Source organism: Podarcis melisellensis, assembly GCF_964234715.1.
Source record: "Podarcis melisellensis genome assembly, chromosome: 12".
Taxonomy (NCBI): domain Eukaryota; kingdom Metazoa; phylum Chordata; class Lepidosauria; order Squamata; family Lacertidae; genus Podarcis; species Podarcis melisellensis.
The window spans coordinates 1,347,593-1,367,047 of NC_138544.1; the positions used below are offsets into that span (position 1 = coordinate 1,347,593).

At 43.8% G+C, this 19,455-nt stretch overlaps 1 protein-coding gene across 2 annotated transcripts in view; it reads right to left on the bottom strand.

Annotated features, from left to right (window-relative positions):
- CNTNAP2 (contactin associated protein 2) overlaps positions 1 to 19,455 on the bottom strand; it is a 1,023,642-nt gene that overhangs the window by 418,607 nt on the left and 585,580 nt on the right. For both annotated transcript variants that reach the window (XM_081931012.1, XM_081931011.1), the window contains one exon: positions 9,200 to 9,349. In XM_081931012.1, coding sequence (XP_081787138.1) covers positions 9,200 to 9,349 — 150 coding nt within the window. The remainder of the gene's footprint in view (positions 1 to 9,199; positions 9,350 to 19,455) is intronic.

Sequence of the window (19,455 nt, forward strand, 5' to 3'; positions counted from 1 at the left end):
CTGGAAATCCATTGTGAGATTGCCCCTCTGCTACAAGGTTTTTCATGAGGCAGCTGCACTTCGTACATCCCAGAGCATAATAACATCATAAGAGCCATTCTGGATCAGAGGAAAGGCCCATCTAGTCCAGCTTTTGTTTGCAGAGTGGCCAACCAAAGGTCTGGGGGAAGCCAAGCGGGATATGAGAGCAACTGCGCTTACAGCAGGGAAGGGGGAAATCCTAGACTTAGGCTCCCCACTCTGCCCCCGGCAGCCATCCTGCTCCAAGGCAGTTGCAAAGCCGCAACTGACCAAGCCACGCCATAGAAGCACTACCCAAATAATGCATCTGTTGAAGTCGACATGGCCCTTAATGTCCCAGCATGTTGGCACTTCAGTGAACATGAAAAGACCCTCAGGGTCTCGTCCAACTCTACAATTCTATGAAAGGATTCTATGCCAACAACTCTCTTCTCAGGTAAACTTTGCATTTGCCTCACCTGTCACCTAGCAGTAATCATTCCAGGAGGCTGTCTCACTGGAAGAGATCAGAATCAGGGCTTGCTCCGTCAGGCATTTTCTGGCCCCAAACTGTTTCCAGCTGGTCATTTTATGAGTGACTATTCCAGTAGTTCATGCATTGGTTGCTTCAAGAATAGATGACTGCATTGCAAAATAACTGCAAACGTGAGATGCAGGCTGGCAGCATCAGCCGTGCCCTACTGGGCCTGGAGACAGACGGGTCCTGCTTCCACTGCAGTGACCAGAGGAATGACCGCGGGGAATAGCGCAGGAATTTGTAAGAAGCCGACCATTTAACATGCCAGCACTGCACTTTGGAACTTCCTGCCTCTTGAGGTCAAACAGGCACCGTCACTGGACTCTTTCGGCACCTGCTAAAACATTCTTGTTCAGATAAACCTACGCAGATGCTTAGAAAGTTAAGGCTAATTTTAATCTGTTTTAGTATCTTAACTTTTGTATGTTTTAAGTATGGTTATAAACTTTTCTCAATTTTTATGTTTTATCTTTTTGTAAAGCAATTTGTGGTTGTTGTTTTTTACAATCAAGCAGCATATAAATTGTATGGCTAAACAAACAAACAAACAAACAAACAAACAAATGGCATCTGTGCTATTTCTCCCCCTCATTCCCTCTCTCCCTTTTCTGATGTGTTCAATCTAAGCCATGTCTTATCCTTCTATCCCAAAATCAACAGACTATCCTCAGACTTGCCTCTGACATTGCCATTTTCAAAGCAGTCCATTGTACCATTTTCTAACTGTAAGCTGTAAAATATATTGCCCCCAATTCTATGGAATTAAAATTGTAACACAATAAAATACAATACACAATAAATGTGAGAAGCAATAAAAAAACCACTTTAAAATCATATAGCATCTAGCGCAGCACATTGCAATGGAGACAACATGCCAAGAAAAGATAAGTGGCCTACGAAGACACTCAATGATTTCTAGGTGGTCTGGCGCCAGGGGGTGGGGGAGATTGGGAACCCCTATAGTAAGTTATTCCCAATTGGATGGGACCGGTACAGGATGCAGAGATTGCCCTCTCAGCTAGGAATGGATGAATCTGTCAATTGCAGCTCACTTGATTTCACATTCCGCCATCTTAAATTCCATTCTCCAGACTTCTGCAGGAATTTGCTTTTTTTAAATGTCCAAATGAAAATTAGCATTCTTGTGCAAATTTCTCCTAATAAACACATTTAGTATTCACTTTTGCCTAATTTTCACATTTTGGAAAAGTATTCCCCCCCTAAAATAATGCATTTCTGCATGTTATTTTCACTCATACATTTTATGTCCATTTTTGTACACATTACTTGGCATTGTAAAATTTGTAGCTGTGCAAATCCCAAAGGATACATGTGTTTCAGTTTGAGCTTTGTTTTTTAAAGTTCAAATTTGGTAGTTTGTCCTCTTGGCTGCTTCCGGTTGTCCTCAGTGAAGCCCTAGATCTGAATGGCTCTGCAAGAACAGGCTGCAGCATCTGCTTCCCTCGATGATCCCTACCTGGCTGCTTGGGCTACTTAATAAACGGCAGTAGTGAAAGTGTAGGAGATACTGCCAGAGAAGGAACAGGCTGACAGTGAACAAGGAAGATTCTCGCAATTTAGATCTTTCACTATTTTTTAATTTGAAAATCAAAATGGGAGAAGAATGAAACGCAGGCCTGGATGGAACCATTTCGCGGACTGTTCTCTCTGGATTTTATTCCCCTGAGCACTGGGTGTGGGGGGGGGAGGCATAAGCTGACAATAAGGAGGCACATAAAAGCTCTCACATCTAAATGTTCAAACATTTTCTGTTGTGCTTAATGGTCTCATTTTTCCTCCAAAACTCTTTTGTTTTATGCACATAATTGCCAAAGCAACAAAAGGCAACACAGTTCTCAAGAGGCCTTGTAGGGGAGAGGCTCGTTTCTTTAAAATGCTCAATTCCTGGAAAAAGGAAAGGGAATTAAAGGTATGTATGTATTGGGGCAGATCATCAGCTTCTTATAGCAAAATTCAAGCTTAAACTGAAGAAAGTAGGAAAAACCACTGGGCCGGTAAGATACAATCTAAATCAAATCCCTTATGAATAGACAGTGGAAGTGAGGAACAGGTTTAAGGATTTAGATTTGCTGGACAGAGTGCCTGAAGAACTATGGATGGAGGCTCGCAACATTATACAGGAGGCAGCAACGAAAACCATCCCAATGAAAAGGAAATGCAAGAAAGCAAAGTGGCTGTCCAATGAGGCCTTACAAATATCAGGGGAGAGAAGGCAAGCAAAATGTGAGGGAGATAGTGAAAGATACAGGAAATTGAATGCAGATTTCCAAAAAATAGCAAGGAGAGACAGGAAGGCCTTCTTAAACAAGCAATGCAAAGAAATAGAGGAAAGCAATAGAATGGGAAGAACCAGAGATCTGTTCAAAAAAACTGGAGATATGAAAGGAACATTTCGTACAAAGATTACCATAATAAAGGACAAAAGTGGAAAGGACCTAACAGAAGCAGAAGACATCAAGAAGAGGTGGCAAGAATACACAGAGGAATTATACCAGAAAGATATGGATGTCTCGTACACCCCAGGTAGCGTGGTTGCTGACCTTGAGCCAGACATCCTGGAGAGTGAAGTCAAATGGGCCTTAGAAAGCATTGCAAATAACAAGGCCAGTGGAAGTGATGGTATTCCAGCTGAACTATTTAAAATTTTAAAAGATGATGCTGTTAAGGTGCTACACTCAATATGCCAGCAAGTTTGGAAAACTCAGCAGTGGCCAGAGGATTGGAGAAGATCAGTCTACATCCCAATCCCCAAGAAGGGCAGTGCCAAAGAATGCTCCAACTACCACACAATTGCACTCATTTCACATGCTAGCAAGGTTATGCTTAAAATTCTACAAGGAAGGCTCAGGCAGTATGTGGACCGAGAACTCCCTGAAGCGCAAGCTGGATTTAGAAGAGGCAGAGGAACCAGAGACCAAATTGCAAACATGCGCTGGATTATGGAGAAAGCTAGAGAGTTCCAGAAAGACATCTACTTCTGCTTCATTGACTATGCCAAAGCCTTTGACTGTGTCGACCACAGCAAACTATGGCAAGTTCTTAAAGAAATGGGAGTGCCTGATCACCTCATCTGTCTTCTGAGAAATCTCTATGTGGGACAAGAAGCTACAGTTAGAACTGGATATGGAACAACTGATTGGTTCAAAATTGGGAAAGGAGTACGACAAGGCTGTATTTTGTCTCCCTGCTTATTTAACTTATATGCAGAATTCATCATGTGAAAGGCTGGGCTGGATGAATCCCAAGCCGGAATTAAGATTGCCGGAAGAAATATCAACAACCTCAGATATGCAGATGACACAACCTTGATGGGAGAAAGTGAAGAGGGAGTGAAGAGCAACCTTTTAATGAGGGTGAAAGTGCAAAATATGGTCTGAAGCTCAACATTAAAAAAACAAAGATCATGGCCACTGGTCCCATCACCTCCTGGCAAATAGAAGGGGAAGAAATGGAGGTAGCGAGAGATTTTACTTTCTTGGGCTCCATGATCGCTGCAGATGGTGACAGCAGTCACAAAATTAAAAGACACCTGCTCCTTGGGAGAAAGGTGACGGCAAGCGTAGACAGCATGTTATAAAGCAGAGACATCACCTTGCCAACAAAGGTCTGTATAGTTACAGCCATGGTTTTCCCAGTAGTGATGTATGGAAGCGAGAGCTGGACCATAAAGAAGACCATAAAGAAGAATTGATGCTTTTGAATTATAGTGCTTGGAGGAGACTTTTGAGAGGCCCATGGACTGCAAGAAGATCAAATGCATCCATTCTTAAGGAAATCAGCCCTGAGTGGTCACTGGAAGGACCACTGGAAGGACTTTCTTGGGCTCCATGATCACTGCAGATGGTGACAGCAGCCATGAAATTAAAAGACGCCTGCTTCTTGGGAGAAGGGCAATGACAGGCCTAGACAGCATCTTGAGAAGTAGAGACATCACCTTGCTAACAAAGGTTCGTATAGTTAAAGCTATGGTTTTCCCAGTAGTGATGTATGGAAGTGAAAGCTGGACCATAAAGAAGGCTGATCACCGAAGAATTGATGCTTTTGAATTATGGTGCTGGAGGAGACTCCTGAGAGTCCCATGGACTGCAAGAAGATCAAACCTCTCCATTCTGAAGGAAATCAGCCCTGAGTGCTCACTGGAAGGACAGATTGTGAAGCTGAGGCTCCAGTACTTTGGCCACCTTATGAGAAGAGAAGACTCCCTGGAGAAGACCCTGATGTTGGGAAAGATGGAGGGCACAAGGAGAAGGGGACGGCAGAGGACGAGATGGTTGGATAGTGTTTTTGAGGTTACCAGCATGAGTTTGACCAAACTGCGGGAGGCAGTGGAGGACAGAGGTGCCTGGCGTGCTCTGGTCCATGGGGTCACGAAGAGTCGGACACGACTAAACAACAACATGTATTGGGGGGTGGGGGGAGAGATGTCCAAGGTAATGGACACTTAAACCAAGATATATTGCACGTGTCCTACCAAACTACGCAGATACACAATCTGTGCAGATGCACACATCTTTTCATAACTCAAAGAACTGTATGCACATTGTCTTTTCCCCTTTTCCTTGTTTAAAGTCCCTTAAGACTATCTCTGGGAAGAAAGCATCCTGAACACAACAAAAGACAAAGACAGTGAAAGCACTCAACATGATATACTCACAGGCATAGGAATAAAGCATTCCCTTCTGGCTCAGTTCTGCGCACCGCAACTGGAAAGGCCTTCTGATATATAATTCCCCCATTTCCAAATATTAATTACTGGACATTTCACAGCCATCAGGTCTAGCATAGGCAAAAACTAGTTTAAAAGATTGAAAATGCAATCTCAATCCTGAAGAGAGTGAAGTCACAGAGGCACCTCAAGAGAGAATGAGCACGGCATTCCAAGGGTTTAATTCAAACAAAGGCTGGGGCTAAAGACTGCTGTGATGCCCCACTCTTGCCCTGCAATGCTCTCCTCGAATCCAGTCTGACAGCAATGATGGCGGCCTGGGAAGCAGGTCCAGGGGCTGCTGCTGCTTCATTCGCTCCTTCATTCTAACTGCCTAGTCAACAAAACACCTGGGGATTTTCTCGTCTAGGAAGCAAAAGAAAAGCACTCTGCATGATTTCAGAGGCACTCTCTTGCAGCCACCATGTGCAAAAGAATTTTTTTAAAGGTACAGCTAATGTATTACAAAATGGAAGATTGAAGACCAGTGGTGTAGCATAAGTTGCTGCTGCCTGGGGTGGGGGAAGTGTTGCACCCCCCTGTGGACTGGGCAGCCTGCTGGTACTGGGCCATAACACGAGGAAGGTGTCTCCATAGCTCCCTCGCACCCCAGAGCCCAGCGGAGGAGAGGCATGGTGATGCTGCTGCCACCTCTCCCACTGCAAGGTCAGGCCTGACCTGGGAGTGGATCTGTGGTCTGGTGGCGCTAGGATGCACACCAGAGCCCAGCGGAGGAGAGGGGCGATGGGGTGGCACCGCCACCCTCCCCATCCCTCTTGGCCAGCCGAGGGGTGGGGCACACATGGACATCCTTCACCAGCCGTGAGGAGAAGGAGGTGCTGCCGCTACAAAGCTACAAAGTCCTGGCCCATGCACAGCTTCTCTCCCTGTGGCTCCAGCCTCAATGAGGGAGCCTTTTGTTGGGGTGCCTTGGGGTGCCGCCTGGAAAAAATGTGCCCAGGATGATGCCCCCCTCCCCGCCCATGCCTGCACTATGTCACTGTCTAAGACTACCTCGCTACTTCATATTCTACCCTCTTTGCTGTCTCTCCCACTATTAAAATTTAGCTCACAATTCATCACACACACAAAATCTACAAGGAATATTCACAAACAGTGGTGTGAGAGCGTTGCATTTTTGAAAAGGTAACTTTCCAAAAAGATGTTGCTTTATGTATGCTACATAGACACTGCAATACTGCACTCCAAACACAGAGGCTTGTTTCTGAAATCCTGCTGGGGGGAAGCTTGTAGTATTTTAGATGTGACATTTATGCAACTTTCTTGGAAATAGGTTTCAAAGAGTAAAAATCATGGCATGTGTGACCAGACTTCTAAAAATACGCACTGCAAATCCAAATGAGTTTATTCTTGATGAGTCAAATTAACTTTGGAAGACTAAATTAAAAGAAATGTAAACCATTTCCCCAGTTTTGCCCTGACTCTGCATCCAATGAGCCTTTGGAACAGTTTCCAAAGGCTATCAATGTAGCTATTAGCCTCCTATGCTCTTTTTGTTTTGGGCCTCTCCTCTGCTTCTGGCTTCATATGCTTCATAGAACATACGTGAATTAAAGCACATTAAACAAATTATCCATAGCTTGCAGCACTTCCAACCATCCATTTTCGCACATAGGTTTGTATACATCATTTAAAGTTTCAGGTTGCTCAATACAAAATTACTGGCTTTACCTGTTTTCATTCATGTGCAAGTATCCAAGGGAAGCCACATGATGCCTCCAGGTGATACTGAAGAACAACTCCCCAAACCGCAGGCCAGGCTAGGACCCGGGCACCTTCCCATTAAGAGGGGCAGGCTATTCTCCAGTTAGTCCGGTATATTCCCTAAGTGCTTGACTTCCTATGGGAAGATTTGATTTCAGCGATTTATAGCTGCCTGTCATTTGACAATATTTGTTAGAAAACATGAAACATTTCATGGCTGACAAACAATGCTATTTAATATTTGGTGGGATTTGATATATGACACGCAGTTATATTTGTATTTCACAGTACGCATCTCATGAAATGCCAAGGTCTAAAGCACTCAGTTTTGAAGTAAAACATTCAAGCCTTGGGTGGCAAATTTCAAATATCTGCAAATATTAATTTCAACTCAATAGAGAACATTTTATACCCAACATGTATGCCCTGTGAAATGGGAAAGGCTATACATTAATAAATATTCATTTCTTCAGTTTCTTTTCTTTTTGTCATAGGTTGTTCTTTCTGAGCAGACGGGCACTTCATCAATAGCAATACACTTTTCCTCCAGAAACCTCCACTGACTTCCAGAGAGGGGCAGAAGGGAAGTGACAGATACTCAGAACTCTTTACTGAAGTCTACAGTGCTTTGGGAGAGGCTGCCTTCAGGAAGGAGACGGGGAACCTGGATGGCCAGGCGAATGGAGAACAAAGGCTCTGCTTGTCCACGGATCCTTCTTAATATGCCCATATTTATGTATGACAAGCACCGGCCGTGGAGGAGCCTCTTCATTATCCTCATTGCCAGAAGAGGACATGTTTTTCAGAGCAGTGAGCCATGCCTATTGAGAGTATTTGAGCCTATCCTTAATGAAGTGTATATTAGCTTTTTGTAAGACTATTTAAACACTAATTTCCATATGTGTTTTTAATACTTCTATGGATGAGAGATAATGAAATGAAATGAAGCAAAATGTAATGAAATGAGAGTAACCTTGAAATGTGTTTTTTTTAATTATTATTTTGTGATACAGGCAGAGGCATCTTTATATCAATGTCATCTGTCAGTCTATTGGGATGGAAACATTTCCCGCCCCCCTTTTTTCTTTTAAATCCAAACAGAAATATAAGCATTTAAAACAATCAGTATGAACGATTGAGATCTGGTCACACTTCGCAGAGCATACAAGCTCTAAAGGAATAAAGGACCTAAAGCCAATCTCCCTCTTCTACAGGACCTACTAGATACCTCCCTCCGTGAGGCTGTCCATGGCCTGGAGGTCCCAGCTTTCAGGGATGTTTCCTATATCATCTTTGTGGCACAGCTGTAGATCCTTCCACTCATGTGCTTATGGAGCATGTGCACACATGCACACACACACACACACACACACACACACACACACAACCTTTCAAGAGGCCATGGATTACCCAGGAAGTTCCTGACAGGACCTGCTTGGGGGTTTTGCACTCTCCACTGGTTGCATAGATCTTTTGGCTAAGTAGGGAAGGACAAATAAATATATTTCTGGTCTATGTCACTTTTTCATCCCTTTTTCACAACCAGTTTTTTAGATCTGTTTAGATCTGCATAACAACACATATTTAAAAATGCATTTTCTCGCAAAACACACATTTCTAAACATATTTGGACACTTTTTTTGAGCAGAGAACTGTAACGGAGGAAGTGTGAAATTGGATAGATGACTAAATTATGATCTGCACATTAGTCTGGAAGGTGCAAATAGGTCAGTTCCTATTGGAATGTGCAAATGTTGAATTCCTTGAGCCAATGCAGCAGCACTGCTCTGAGAGGGCTCCTTTAGGACTTGCCTGGGCACTTCATTGCACCAAGGCTGGGAAGCGGTTCACTTTTGAAAGGGCCTCAAAGACAGTGGATTTTCAAACAAGTTCAGTTTACATGCAAGAGCTCAACCTTGTTCAATGTGAATATCAAAACTGATGAATATTCAGCTCAGATGAGTCTACTCTGAAAAGGCAACTTAAGGTAGTGTGTCTCTACTGTACAAAAGGATGTGCATGCATTGCTAATTCACACCTTAAGCAGGGCACTGTTTGACAGGAGTTTCCTAACAGTAAAATCAAAACCATTTTAAGAATAAAACCATTTATGGTGATGTGATTTGCATTGTTCACAAGGAAAGACCTTGAAAGCAAAATATTCTCCTTTCAAAAACACGCTTCTTAGAACATATGGTAAAAATCTTTACCTCCAAACAGATATTTCTCTCCTGTCAAAACTTTCAGAGGGCTGTTACTTCGAACGGAAGAGGCTTCATCACCGTCAATGGTGAGCACTGCAAAATTTTCCTTTGCTAAGAACCGAACCTCATGCCACTGCCCGTCGTTGAGTCCGGCCCCTGCAAGTGGGAGAAAGAGACAGCTTGCTTCAGTTTGGTTATCTTTCCATTTCCTAATCTGTCTTGAATCCCCTGGGACAGTGCGATAGGGTTAGCTGTTGAATATTCTCAGACAAGTTGTATAAGAAGTCATTTATCAGCCAACATTTGAAAACATTCAACATGTGCAAAATTAGGTGACAGCTGAATGTCTTAAAGTAAAAGATATCCAAATGAATGGTGACAGCTGCCACCCAGTAAAATTTCCCACATTCCCTTGCATATGTCTGGAGAAGTGATGTATCTGTATTGGAGAATAATGGACGCTCACCCTTTCCAGGTGGGCGGGGGTTGCAGCCCCTCGCTCTCAGCCACCATCCCGGCAGACAGCTCTTACATGTTCGCCAGCCATTGGGGTATTCCCCAGCCGGTGCCAGAGCCCTGTTTCAAATGGGCCAATCAAAGGCCCCACCAAATGGGCAGTGCCTTGCTGGCTGGCCAGGCAATGGCTGCTGCCATCCCAGGTCAAGCTTAGGGCAAAACATCACAGCTTTGGGCGGTTAAGACACTGGGTGGAATCCTAGACTTTAAGCATGGGGTGAAGTGGTGCATCACCCTGTGGCATATTCAGGGTACCCCATTAGAGGGTCTCAGTGGAAATCTCTGTTCGGAAGCCAGGGGTGGGGCAGATGAGACTTAGAGCTTCCAGTGGTGGCCTTAGGATGGCCACCTCAGTAGACTGGCGTCTTGGGGAGGCCATAATCTCTGGCATGTTTTTAATCCAGATCGTTGTCTGTTTAAGTTTGTTCTGCTACACCTCACTTGGGTCTCTTGCCGGGAAGTGGGGCACTGGGACTGGGACTACAATATATGAATGCTGGCTTTCACTAAAGTTTGGATAGTCCCTGTAACATAAACCTTATTCACTCCATTCAAAATGAACTTTGATTTAGGAACATGACTGGTTCACACATTATTTATTGAAGAATATTAAGGCAAGGACATACAAAAAATTTTCTTTGATCCAAGTAGTGTGATTTATTTCAGGTGGATAGTTTATTTTTTTAAAAAAAATCACATTCCCAAAGACAATCACAAGCAAATCATTAGATTGCTGCTGACAAAGCACAAGGCTTCTCTAGAGATAATTGTTGTAACCAGAATGAAGAGAAAATGTGGACCAAAGCTTGCTGCTCAATCCTATTTACTCAGAAGTAACTGTGCAAAGAACTGCAGCCCTAGTGCACATTGTTACAAGGCATGCGACTGAACCCACATGCATGTCTAGTGCACATTTGAACCCAACATACATGCCTGAAAGGACTGGAACATTTTGCCTGGAGTCGGGCAGGCATCCATTTAAAATGTGCATAAACCTTGAGCTCTTATACACAATAAAGCGCTTGTCACACCAGGAAGTAGAAAAAGATTGGTTTATGACACATAAAAGAAAGACAAGGAGTAATTGCATAGTGCTTTAGACTGCAAGTTACCATATTTTTTGCACCATAACACTCACTTTTTTCCTCCTAGAAAGTAAGGGGAAATGTCTGTGCGTGTTATGGAGCGAATGCCTACGGGTGGCGGGGGGGGATCTGCTGCAGTCGTGAGCAGAGGATCCATGGTTCCCCTTCCTTGCCTTCTACGTGGCTCACTTTGAAACAGCAAAGCGGGAGAAGAACCGCTGAGTGGGGAGGAGAGAGGGAAAGAGCCTGCTTGCTTTAAAGGAGCAAAGCGGGAGAGGAGAGGAGCCGCTTACACGAGTGTAAGCAGCTCCTGTCTGGTTGGCTCCTTTAAAGCAAGCAGGCTCTCTTTCCCTCTCTCCTCCCCACTCAGCTCACTAAATAGCATTACTAGCAGCATCCTTCTCCACACACCCCATGTGTGCTCCTTGTCCCTTGAGTGCTTTTCCTTCCCTCCCCACTTAAAACGTGGTTACAAAGCACAGATCCACATGGATCCTCAGGAGTTTTGCACTGGGTCACCCCAAATTCACCATCAGATCACAGAGTATGTCCATGGCTACATCTTGCACCCAAAAAATCACGCACCCACTGTTGCCTGAGGTCGCAGTGGTGCAAAAACGTGGTTACAAAGCATGGATCCTCAGGATTTTTGCATTGGGCTACTCCAAACTCACTGTCAGATCACATGTCTGTGGCCACAGCATGAACCACAAAAATCATACATCCACTGTTTCGTTTAGAATATTTTTTTTCTTGTTTTCCTCCTCTAAAAACTACGTGTGTGTTATGGTCTGGTGTGTGTTATAGAGCAAAAAATACAGTGGTGCCTCGCAAGACGCAACTAATTCATTCCGCGAGTCTTTTCGTCTTGCGTGGTTTTTCGTCTTGCGAAGCACGGTCAGTCGCAACTGCACCTCTTCAAGCGGTTTTAAGAAAAAAGGAAGCAAGCCCATAGGGAAAATAGTCTTGCGAAGCAACTCAAAAAATGAAAAACCCTTTCGTCTTGCGCGTTTTTCGTCTTGTGAGGCATTCGTCTTGTGAGGTACCACTGTACCGTAATTAGTACGCTCACACCCCTTAATCCTAAAGAGTAAAAGAGTCCCTAACTACCCAAAAGTCTACAGGCTGAGTGACCACAGCAAATTGCCACAGACTCACACGGAAGTGAAAGAAAAAGGAGGCTGGTATACCTGGTCTTGGAGCAAGCGGAGTGCAAAGAGTGGTAGAGCTTCATGCTCCGGCACCGGGGGGAAGACAGCAGGCTGGGGTGGGGCTGGCGCGCTCCTGGGGGAGTGGCGCGCTGCCCACAGGGGCGGGGCACGCCGCCTACAGAGGCATGGCACCCAGCGCAGGCCGGGGGGGGGGGACACAGCCACAGTGGCACCCCACCAGGATCACGCTGCTGGAGGTGGTTCGCTCCCCCTGCACTCCTCTTCCTCTGCCAGTGAGTGCAAATTCAGTGATCAGAAATCTGTGCCTTCTGCAAGGATAGAGGTATTATCTAAGTCCCTTTTCCTTCCTTCCTTCCTTCCTTCCTTCCTTCCTTCCTTCCTTCCTTTTTTGCAGCCAGTGCACAGAATACACAGTGCCTTGTGTATTCTGAAGCTATTGTTGTCACCCAAAAGAAACTGGACCATTTCTACCAGGGTGTACCTGCTCGCTTGTGTGAACAAAGGTTTCGGAAAGTGATCTCGTGGGTAAAAGGCAGGCGAACAAATAATGAGTGATGTATTCGACCTGAGACTGACCACAAAGACAAAGTCTGTCTGCGTACAGGACCTTCTTGTAGCAGCCATCCCAGACTGCAGTGGACATCACTTGAAACGCAGCTCAATAAAGGCATTTCTTAAGGAAAATGGTGACAGTTTGATCAGATAACTAGATCTAAAGTGTTCTGTTCACAAGAGTAGATACCAAGAGTGTTCTAAATTAGTTGCAAGTCCTAGACTCCATCAGAAGAGCCAATCCCTTGCCTGACACTTATTCAAGGTCAAAGCAGAGCTCAGTTCCAGAAAAGAATAACAGTTTAATAGAATAAAATTTATTGAGCAGCTGCTTCCCAGAGTTGCTTATCAACCCAAATTCATGTAGCACAAAGCAGGAAAACGCCCAACTGGCATGGTAGCAATTTTTAAAAGTATACTTTAACTGAGCATAGTCTGCTATTGCCTTGTTGGCCACCTGGATTCTGTATGAAGAAGAGCTGCTGATATTCCTGATGGCATAGCTTCTGAAAAAAGTTATTCTGCCCTGAATCCAAAACTTCAAACAGATTCGATTGGAGTGTGAATCAGAGCCCAGATTTCACCCCTATAGAGCATTTGAGCAAGCACTTAGGGTAGGTTCAATCAGCTGCTCTCCCTTATTGGAACAGAACTTCATCAGTGCCCCCAGGGCTTTCTTTGCTTTGATGTTCATTAACTCCATATGACACTTCCAAGAGAGCGTTTCACTAAATAGTACACCCAGGTATCTAAATGAGTGAGTTTGCTCTAGAGCCTGCTGATCCAAGCACTATCGACACCTAGGACTGTGTCCACGAAATATCACAATCTTGGTCTTGGTTCTTGCAGAGAAGCTGGTAATATGTCACACTGTAACTATTAGGTAAATTTGTAGCTGGTTAATTGACTGGACTCAAAGAGTGTTCATTAATGGTGCCTCACCATCCTGGAAAAAATTGGTGGCCCAGAATACTCTGTGACAGCCCCCAAGTTGTGGCACTCCCTCCCCACAGATGTCCACCTGGCACCTTCGCTATACAGTCTTCAACAAGTGCTGAAGATGCAGCTCTTTGCCCCAGCCTTTGACACCTGAGGTGCATATTTCAGTTAAAAAGGTGGAGGAAAGGGGGCAGTGCCACCTGCCAATGTGTTTTGACTATTTGTGATTTTGGCATTAGGCGCGATCCCTGGAACATAAGCCCCAGGCAGACTTACTGTATATCAAATGACTTGGCTTTTTTGCTAAAAGTCATAAGAGCTGTGCTGCTAAATTGCTCCTGACAGCCATGCTCTTGTCTAGAACATGTGGCAGGCACGCTCACTTTGACTAAAGGGCTGCAGGGAGCTAATGACAAGAAGGAAACAGAACCAATCATGAGGCGCTTCTGCAAGATTCCACCAAATCTCCACAGAAGAGTCCTTCTGGTTCAATAATTCCTGGTTTTATTGTTTACAGTACTTTTTTTGTAAACTGCACTAGAAATAAAACTTTGAAATGTGGGGTATAAATATATCCAGTAAACTGATTCAGTTCCTGGGCTGCTCTCTATTTTTAGCCATGGAAAAATTTTGGACTTCTGAGGTCCTTCTCCTTGTCACATTCTGGAACTGACATTGTGAAATTCTGTTTCAGATCCTTCTTCCCTCCTTATTCATCAAGGAACCCTGAAGCAACACAACTGGAAATCTGACCATTTCAAATTTAGGGAAACTCCTGATTATCTCTATGTAAGTCCATTGATTGGTGTCATGTGTGCAGAAAGAAATTAAAATTAAAATTGGTACAGCTCAAGAAGTAGAACATGCATCAGATATAAATATAGACTTAGAAGTCTCTGCTTAATATTTTGTATAACTGCATTTTGCTGCCTTTATTCTTTCATGCATTATTTTAGAAAATTCTTAACTTGCTTATTTAAAGCATGCAACCACAACCCTCTTGCGAGTCACAGAAACTTCTTTTTCATGTGCAAATTAGATATGTTAATGAAGCATATTCTGTCTTGCTAGAATTTCTTTTAAATGGCATTACTTTTAAAATTGGGACTCTTGAGATTGTCACTTTGATTGAACAAGAAGGAACAGATGTTTCTGTTATAAGATACATGCAGAAAGAAATGGTTTAATGAGTACCATTTTATTTTTATTTTTTTGCAAATTCAAAAAATCTTGTAAGAAATAGCAAAAGACACCATATGCTAATTATTCTTCAAACAACATTACAGCAGTTAATTTCTCAAATGTCTTTATAGTTGATCTTGAGAGATCAAATCAGTATGGAATGATCTGTGCAAATGAAGTAAATGAGTGTTAGGCTATTTTTCATTAAATTGATTTTAGAGCCATTTATTGACTCTAAAGTATGAGCAAAAGAATACTCATTATCAGAATTATTAATCTGGAGGTAAGTCAGGAAGTCAAGCAGGTAAACCAGCAGCCTGGAAGATTGCTCAGAGAGAGACTTTTAGGCACAGGCAACCGGCTGACACTCCTTTTGTTATTTGTCACTTAGAATATCCATATTAAAACCTCTAGATGCAACTAAAACATGTTCCAGATGGAGAGTGAAATTAAGAACAAACAATTAAAACAGGATAAAAATACACCCCCCATTGTAAATATAAATTACCCCCCCCAGGTCACATGATCCCAACTGAATGGGCCGTCTGCAGCACACCCTCCAACATTCCTCAGATGGAAATGGGGACATTTCTCACTCATTATTTTATATATATATATATATATGTATATATGTAGATTTACAAAAAGAAAAAAGAAAACACCCAAATAAATAAATTTTAGAAAGCTTTCAGGGTGGATCAAAAAATCATAGCAAAAATATTAAGATGAACTGAAACCATAAGACCATCAGAAACATTGAAATCAGCAAATCACTAACTAAAAGACATGCAGGTGCAAAGAACCTATAAGTGAAATGCTACAGCTACAAATGGTGTTTCTCTCGTCACCACCCACCTGACTGGGATCTCCAGGAAAGGTCTGGCAGTGGGAGGGGGTCCTGAGCCAAAGCGCTAAGCATCTGCGGAACACAAGCCCCCCCCCCCATTTTAAAGCCCCAACTCAAAAAGCACCCTCCTCATTTTCAGCAATGGAGGGAGGGCACCTTAAATTAACACAGTCATGGGGACATTTCTGAGATCTTTTAAAACATCTGAAAGTTAGGGTGGGTGTTAGTATTTTGTTTTATTTTTTGTTTCATTTTAAAACGTCTTTGAAATGGCAGTCCCTTGGCACCACGTTGCAACCTCATATTTCCATTCAAATTTGTTTATTAATTCTAGACTTCATTCTCAACTCATAATTGAAAAATAAGGATGCAATCTCATAGTGGATGGCTGCTGTTTGGTGGGGAGAACAGAGGCTTAATCCTCCCTTCAGATTCTCTATAATACTAGTAGTGATTAAACACTGGAAATGCATCTTCATTAGTTTCTGTTGAAAAATTTACAGCATTGATGCAAGTGTTTCTGTGTATGTACACACCGCTGTACAACCTCTTGGTTTAAGCCAACATTTTCTTCTGATGATATATAAGTGAAAATTTAGGAAGGTGAATCAACAGTGAATTTTCAGGATAGCTAAGCAGGAAGATTTAACAGTATTTGCCAGATGCTTAGGCACTCCCAATGGCACTGACACTTTAAAGACAACTTTTGTCTGGAAGCATATTTTAGCAGCACTTTTTAGCAACCCTCTGGAGTGCGGGATGAACAAGACTGCATACACAATTAATGCTGTATAATTAGCAACTTGGTAGATCTGAAGAAAAGTAGCAGCGGTAAGTGTCTTCACCTCTGCTCTGATTCAGTGAATAAAACTAAAGATTTGCCTCACTGTTTATTCATATGTAATTTCTTTAGAAAGGATTCCATATTAGCCATCAATCCACAGCAGGAGAGTTACTGGCCTGAAAGGCAAATAAAATTATACTTGTCTAGCTCATATTATCCATCAGCAAAAATGAAGCTTCTGTGGCCTGCGAAGGAGCGCATGAGGTATTTAAATAGCAGGGATGGCCAAGTATTGTACACTTTTTGTGGGAACCACTGGCTCAATTCACACCAAACGTGGGTTAAGAAAACTTACCCTTAGACATGTTTGCTTAGATATGAATAGGAGTAACTTCTCTAAAGACTCTTTATAGAAGCACAGCAAAGCAGATTCACTTCTGTTTGCTTGTGACACACTAAAGGGAGATTCACATAAAATTGGCTTGTGCTGCCCACCTGCTGCATGCATTGGCCAGTTGGGCACTGTCATGAACTGGCAGGACACCGAGGAAAGGAAAGAAGATCTTGACAAGAAGGATAGCCATGACTGGGACATACTGGGACAAGCTGGAGGTGGGGAAGGGGGTGGGGGACTTAGGAGGTACTGATGGGACATCAGAGGATGTTGCAGGGGCAGCTGACAGTTCAGGGGAGTCAGGGGAGGGGGCATCACCAGAACCAGAGATGCCCCTGTCTCTGTGGACACGGTGGCTCTGAGGTGCTGGGAACAGTGGGAAGTGCACTCCAGGAGGCTGAGGCAGGCAAGCGAACAGAGCCCAGATCGCTAGTGGACCCGGTGGGGATCATGGGGCTCTTGAGGTCTGGGAGGAGGTTGTGGCCACTCAGAGGGATTTGGCTCAGGACAAGCGGAGAGACACAACTGCTCAGCTAGAGCAAACATAGATGCATCAATCAAGATTGGAAGGGATAAAAGGAAAGCAGGGCAGCAACTCTGTGCCTGCTCAACTTTCTCTGTTGATGGACCACAGCTTGGCTGCTTTGGGAACACCACTGGCCTGTGACTTTGTGACTCAGCCCAGGTTTTCCAACCCTGGATCTTTTGTGGAGGCAGGAACCTGGCCTTGCAGTTTGACTTGGGACCTTGCTTGTTGTATTGGACTTGGACCAGTATTGGACTGTTTTGACTTCTGACTCCTTTCTCGCGTTGCCCATGGGACAGTGTGCCCTACCGGGCACAGAGGGATCAGGACAGAAACAAAGTAGTGCAGCTTGGCTGGCTGCTCCCACCATTTCACCCTCCCCACAGGCTTTGTATGTGTTTGTGCGAGAAAAGGAGAGAGAGAGAACTCACACTCTGTCCTTTCATCTCTCATTTTGCTATCCTTGGAGATTCAGCGCTGAACTTCATATACATTAAGTGCCCTGTCACATACACGGTGACTAATTATGAGAGCATCGTCAGTAAATCATGAAAACAAATTATCCTTGCCTCATCCTTTACTCTGGGTAACATCATCCTGATGCTTAATAGAGGCTGTCATGAGCTGTTTATGAAGATAAATCATTGAGCCACACAAATCATGAGATGAATTGTAATAAATCAGTCAGCTGATTGTCCCAAAGGATCTCGTGACACTGTCAGTTAAACATGGGTGAGCACAACTTAGTTCTCATTCCGACACAGACACTGTTCCCACTGACAACTGGACCCCCATAGGTGGCCTGGAAATTGGCAGGGGGCTGCCACAGGGAACAGGAGCATTAGCAATTCTGTTCTCATGTAGAACTTTAGCACTTCATTTCGCTCTTTGTCATGTGTCCAGAGCTCGCTCTCAGAAGAAAAAGGATAAAGTGGAAACCTGTTTCTTTTAAGCTCGAGTGCTCACATAAAAATGCTTCAACTTACAGAAAAGTTAATATAGCTATTAGCTTTGCTGTCACTCCCAAGAGACCAGCAGAGCAAGAAAATGCCTGTGTTTGATGTAACAGCATAACTTTTGATCAAATGGCCTGCTGTTGCAATGTGAAGCACTGGTTGCACACTGGAAAAGCAAGCTGCTAAATTAGAGAACAGAATGAGGTTACACGTACTACTTTTAACAGTCATACCACATACATTGATGCAGTGCAGTCTTGTAGCAGAATATTTTGCCTTGAGTTTATTCTTACTGGCAACGAATTGAAAAATCACCAAGCATTTGTTTTGGCAATCCCCAGGGAAAACATCATTTCCTCAAATCCTACATAAAATATATCCATAGGGTCCACATTGACTGTTTCCACCCGAGTATAAAATCACCAAGGAATTTTCTCTGAAGCACAATTTTTGGGCAAATTTGGAGGTTCTTTCTTGGGAGAGACAATTGGGTGAATGAAATGAAGCAAAACAAGTTTTGGTAAGACCAATGAAGATGTTCAATGCCCTCAGCAAAACTGGTATTTCCTAAGAATAGAGTTGGCAGTTTGATAAATTTGCAGGCTCCTGCTTTCATGAAACATCTGAGAAATTTTGAGCAAAGCCAAAAGTTCCATAAGGCTTGCTTTTTTGAGGGAGTTCTGCACAGCCTGTATATTGTTATAAGCTCTAGGTCTTGATGCTGGGACATGGAGACAATGACCGCTCCCCGCTTAAAACGGGGGGCGCCCTTTGCATGGACGCGTGCAGCCCCTAGACCTGGAGCGGCTCCAACAGCATAGGCTAGGCTTTGCCTTCCCTCAGGTGGGATACCTGGAGGTCTCCGCCTACCTCAGTCAGTTGTCCAATCCCACCTGGGGGAAGAGTTGCCAAGGAGACCAGGCCAGGTAGGGGAGGGATTACCTGCCCACACAAAGGAGGGAGGATCTTACCTGGGAATTCTCACTTGGCTCCAGAGCTTCTCCCACCCTACCCACCCTCAGTCAATGTCTTATGTTGCAGGTTAATTTTCCTCACAGGTTTTGCAGGTTAATTTTTCTTCACAGGTATGCGGGCGCTGCTACGTTAATGTCGCTGTTAAAGGGCCGGAAAGGAATTTCCCTGCATTGGCAGGTTTCGCCTTTCCCGTAACAAAACGTCACAACTTTGGCGGTATCAGGCCTTGGGCGGAATCCTTTTGTCCATCTTCCTCTTTGCGGCGGCGATACCAGGGTTCCCCGTTAAAGGGGTTTCTGAAGGGAGGCTTTGACCGTACGCCAGAAGGTCGTCA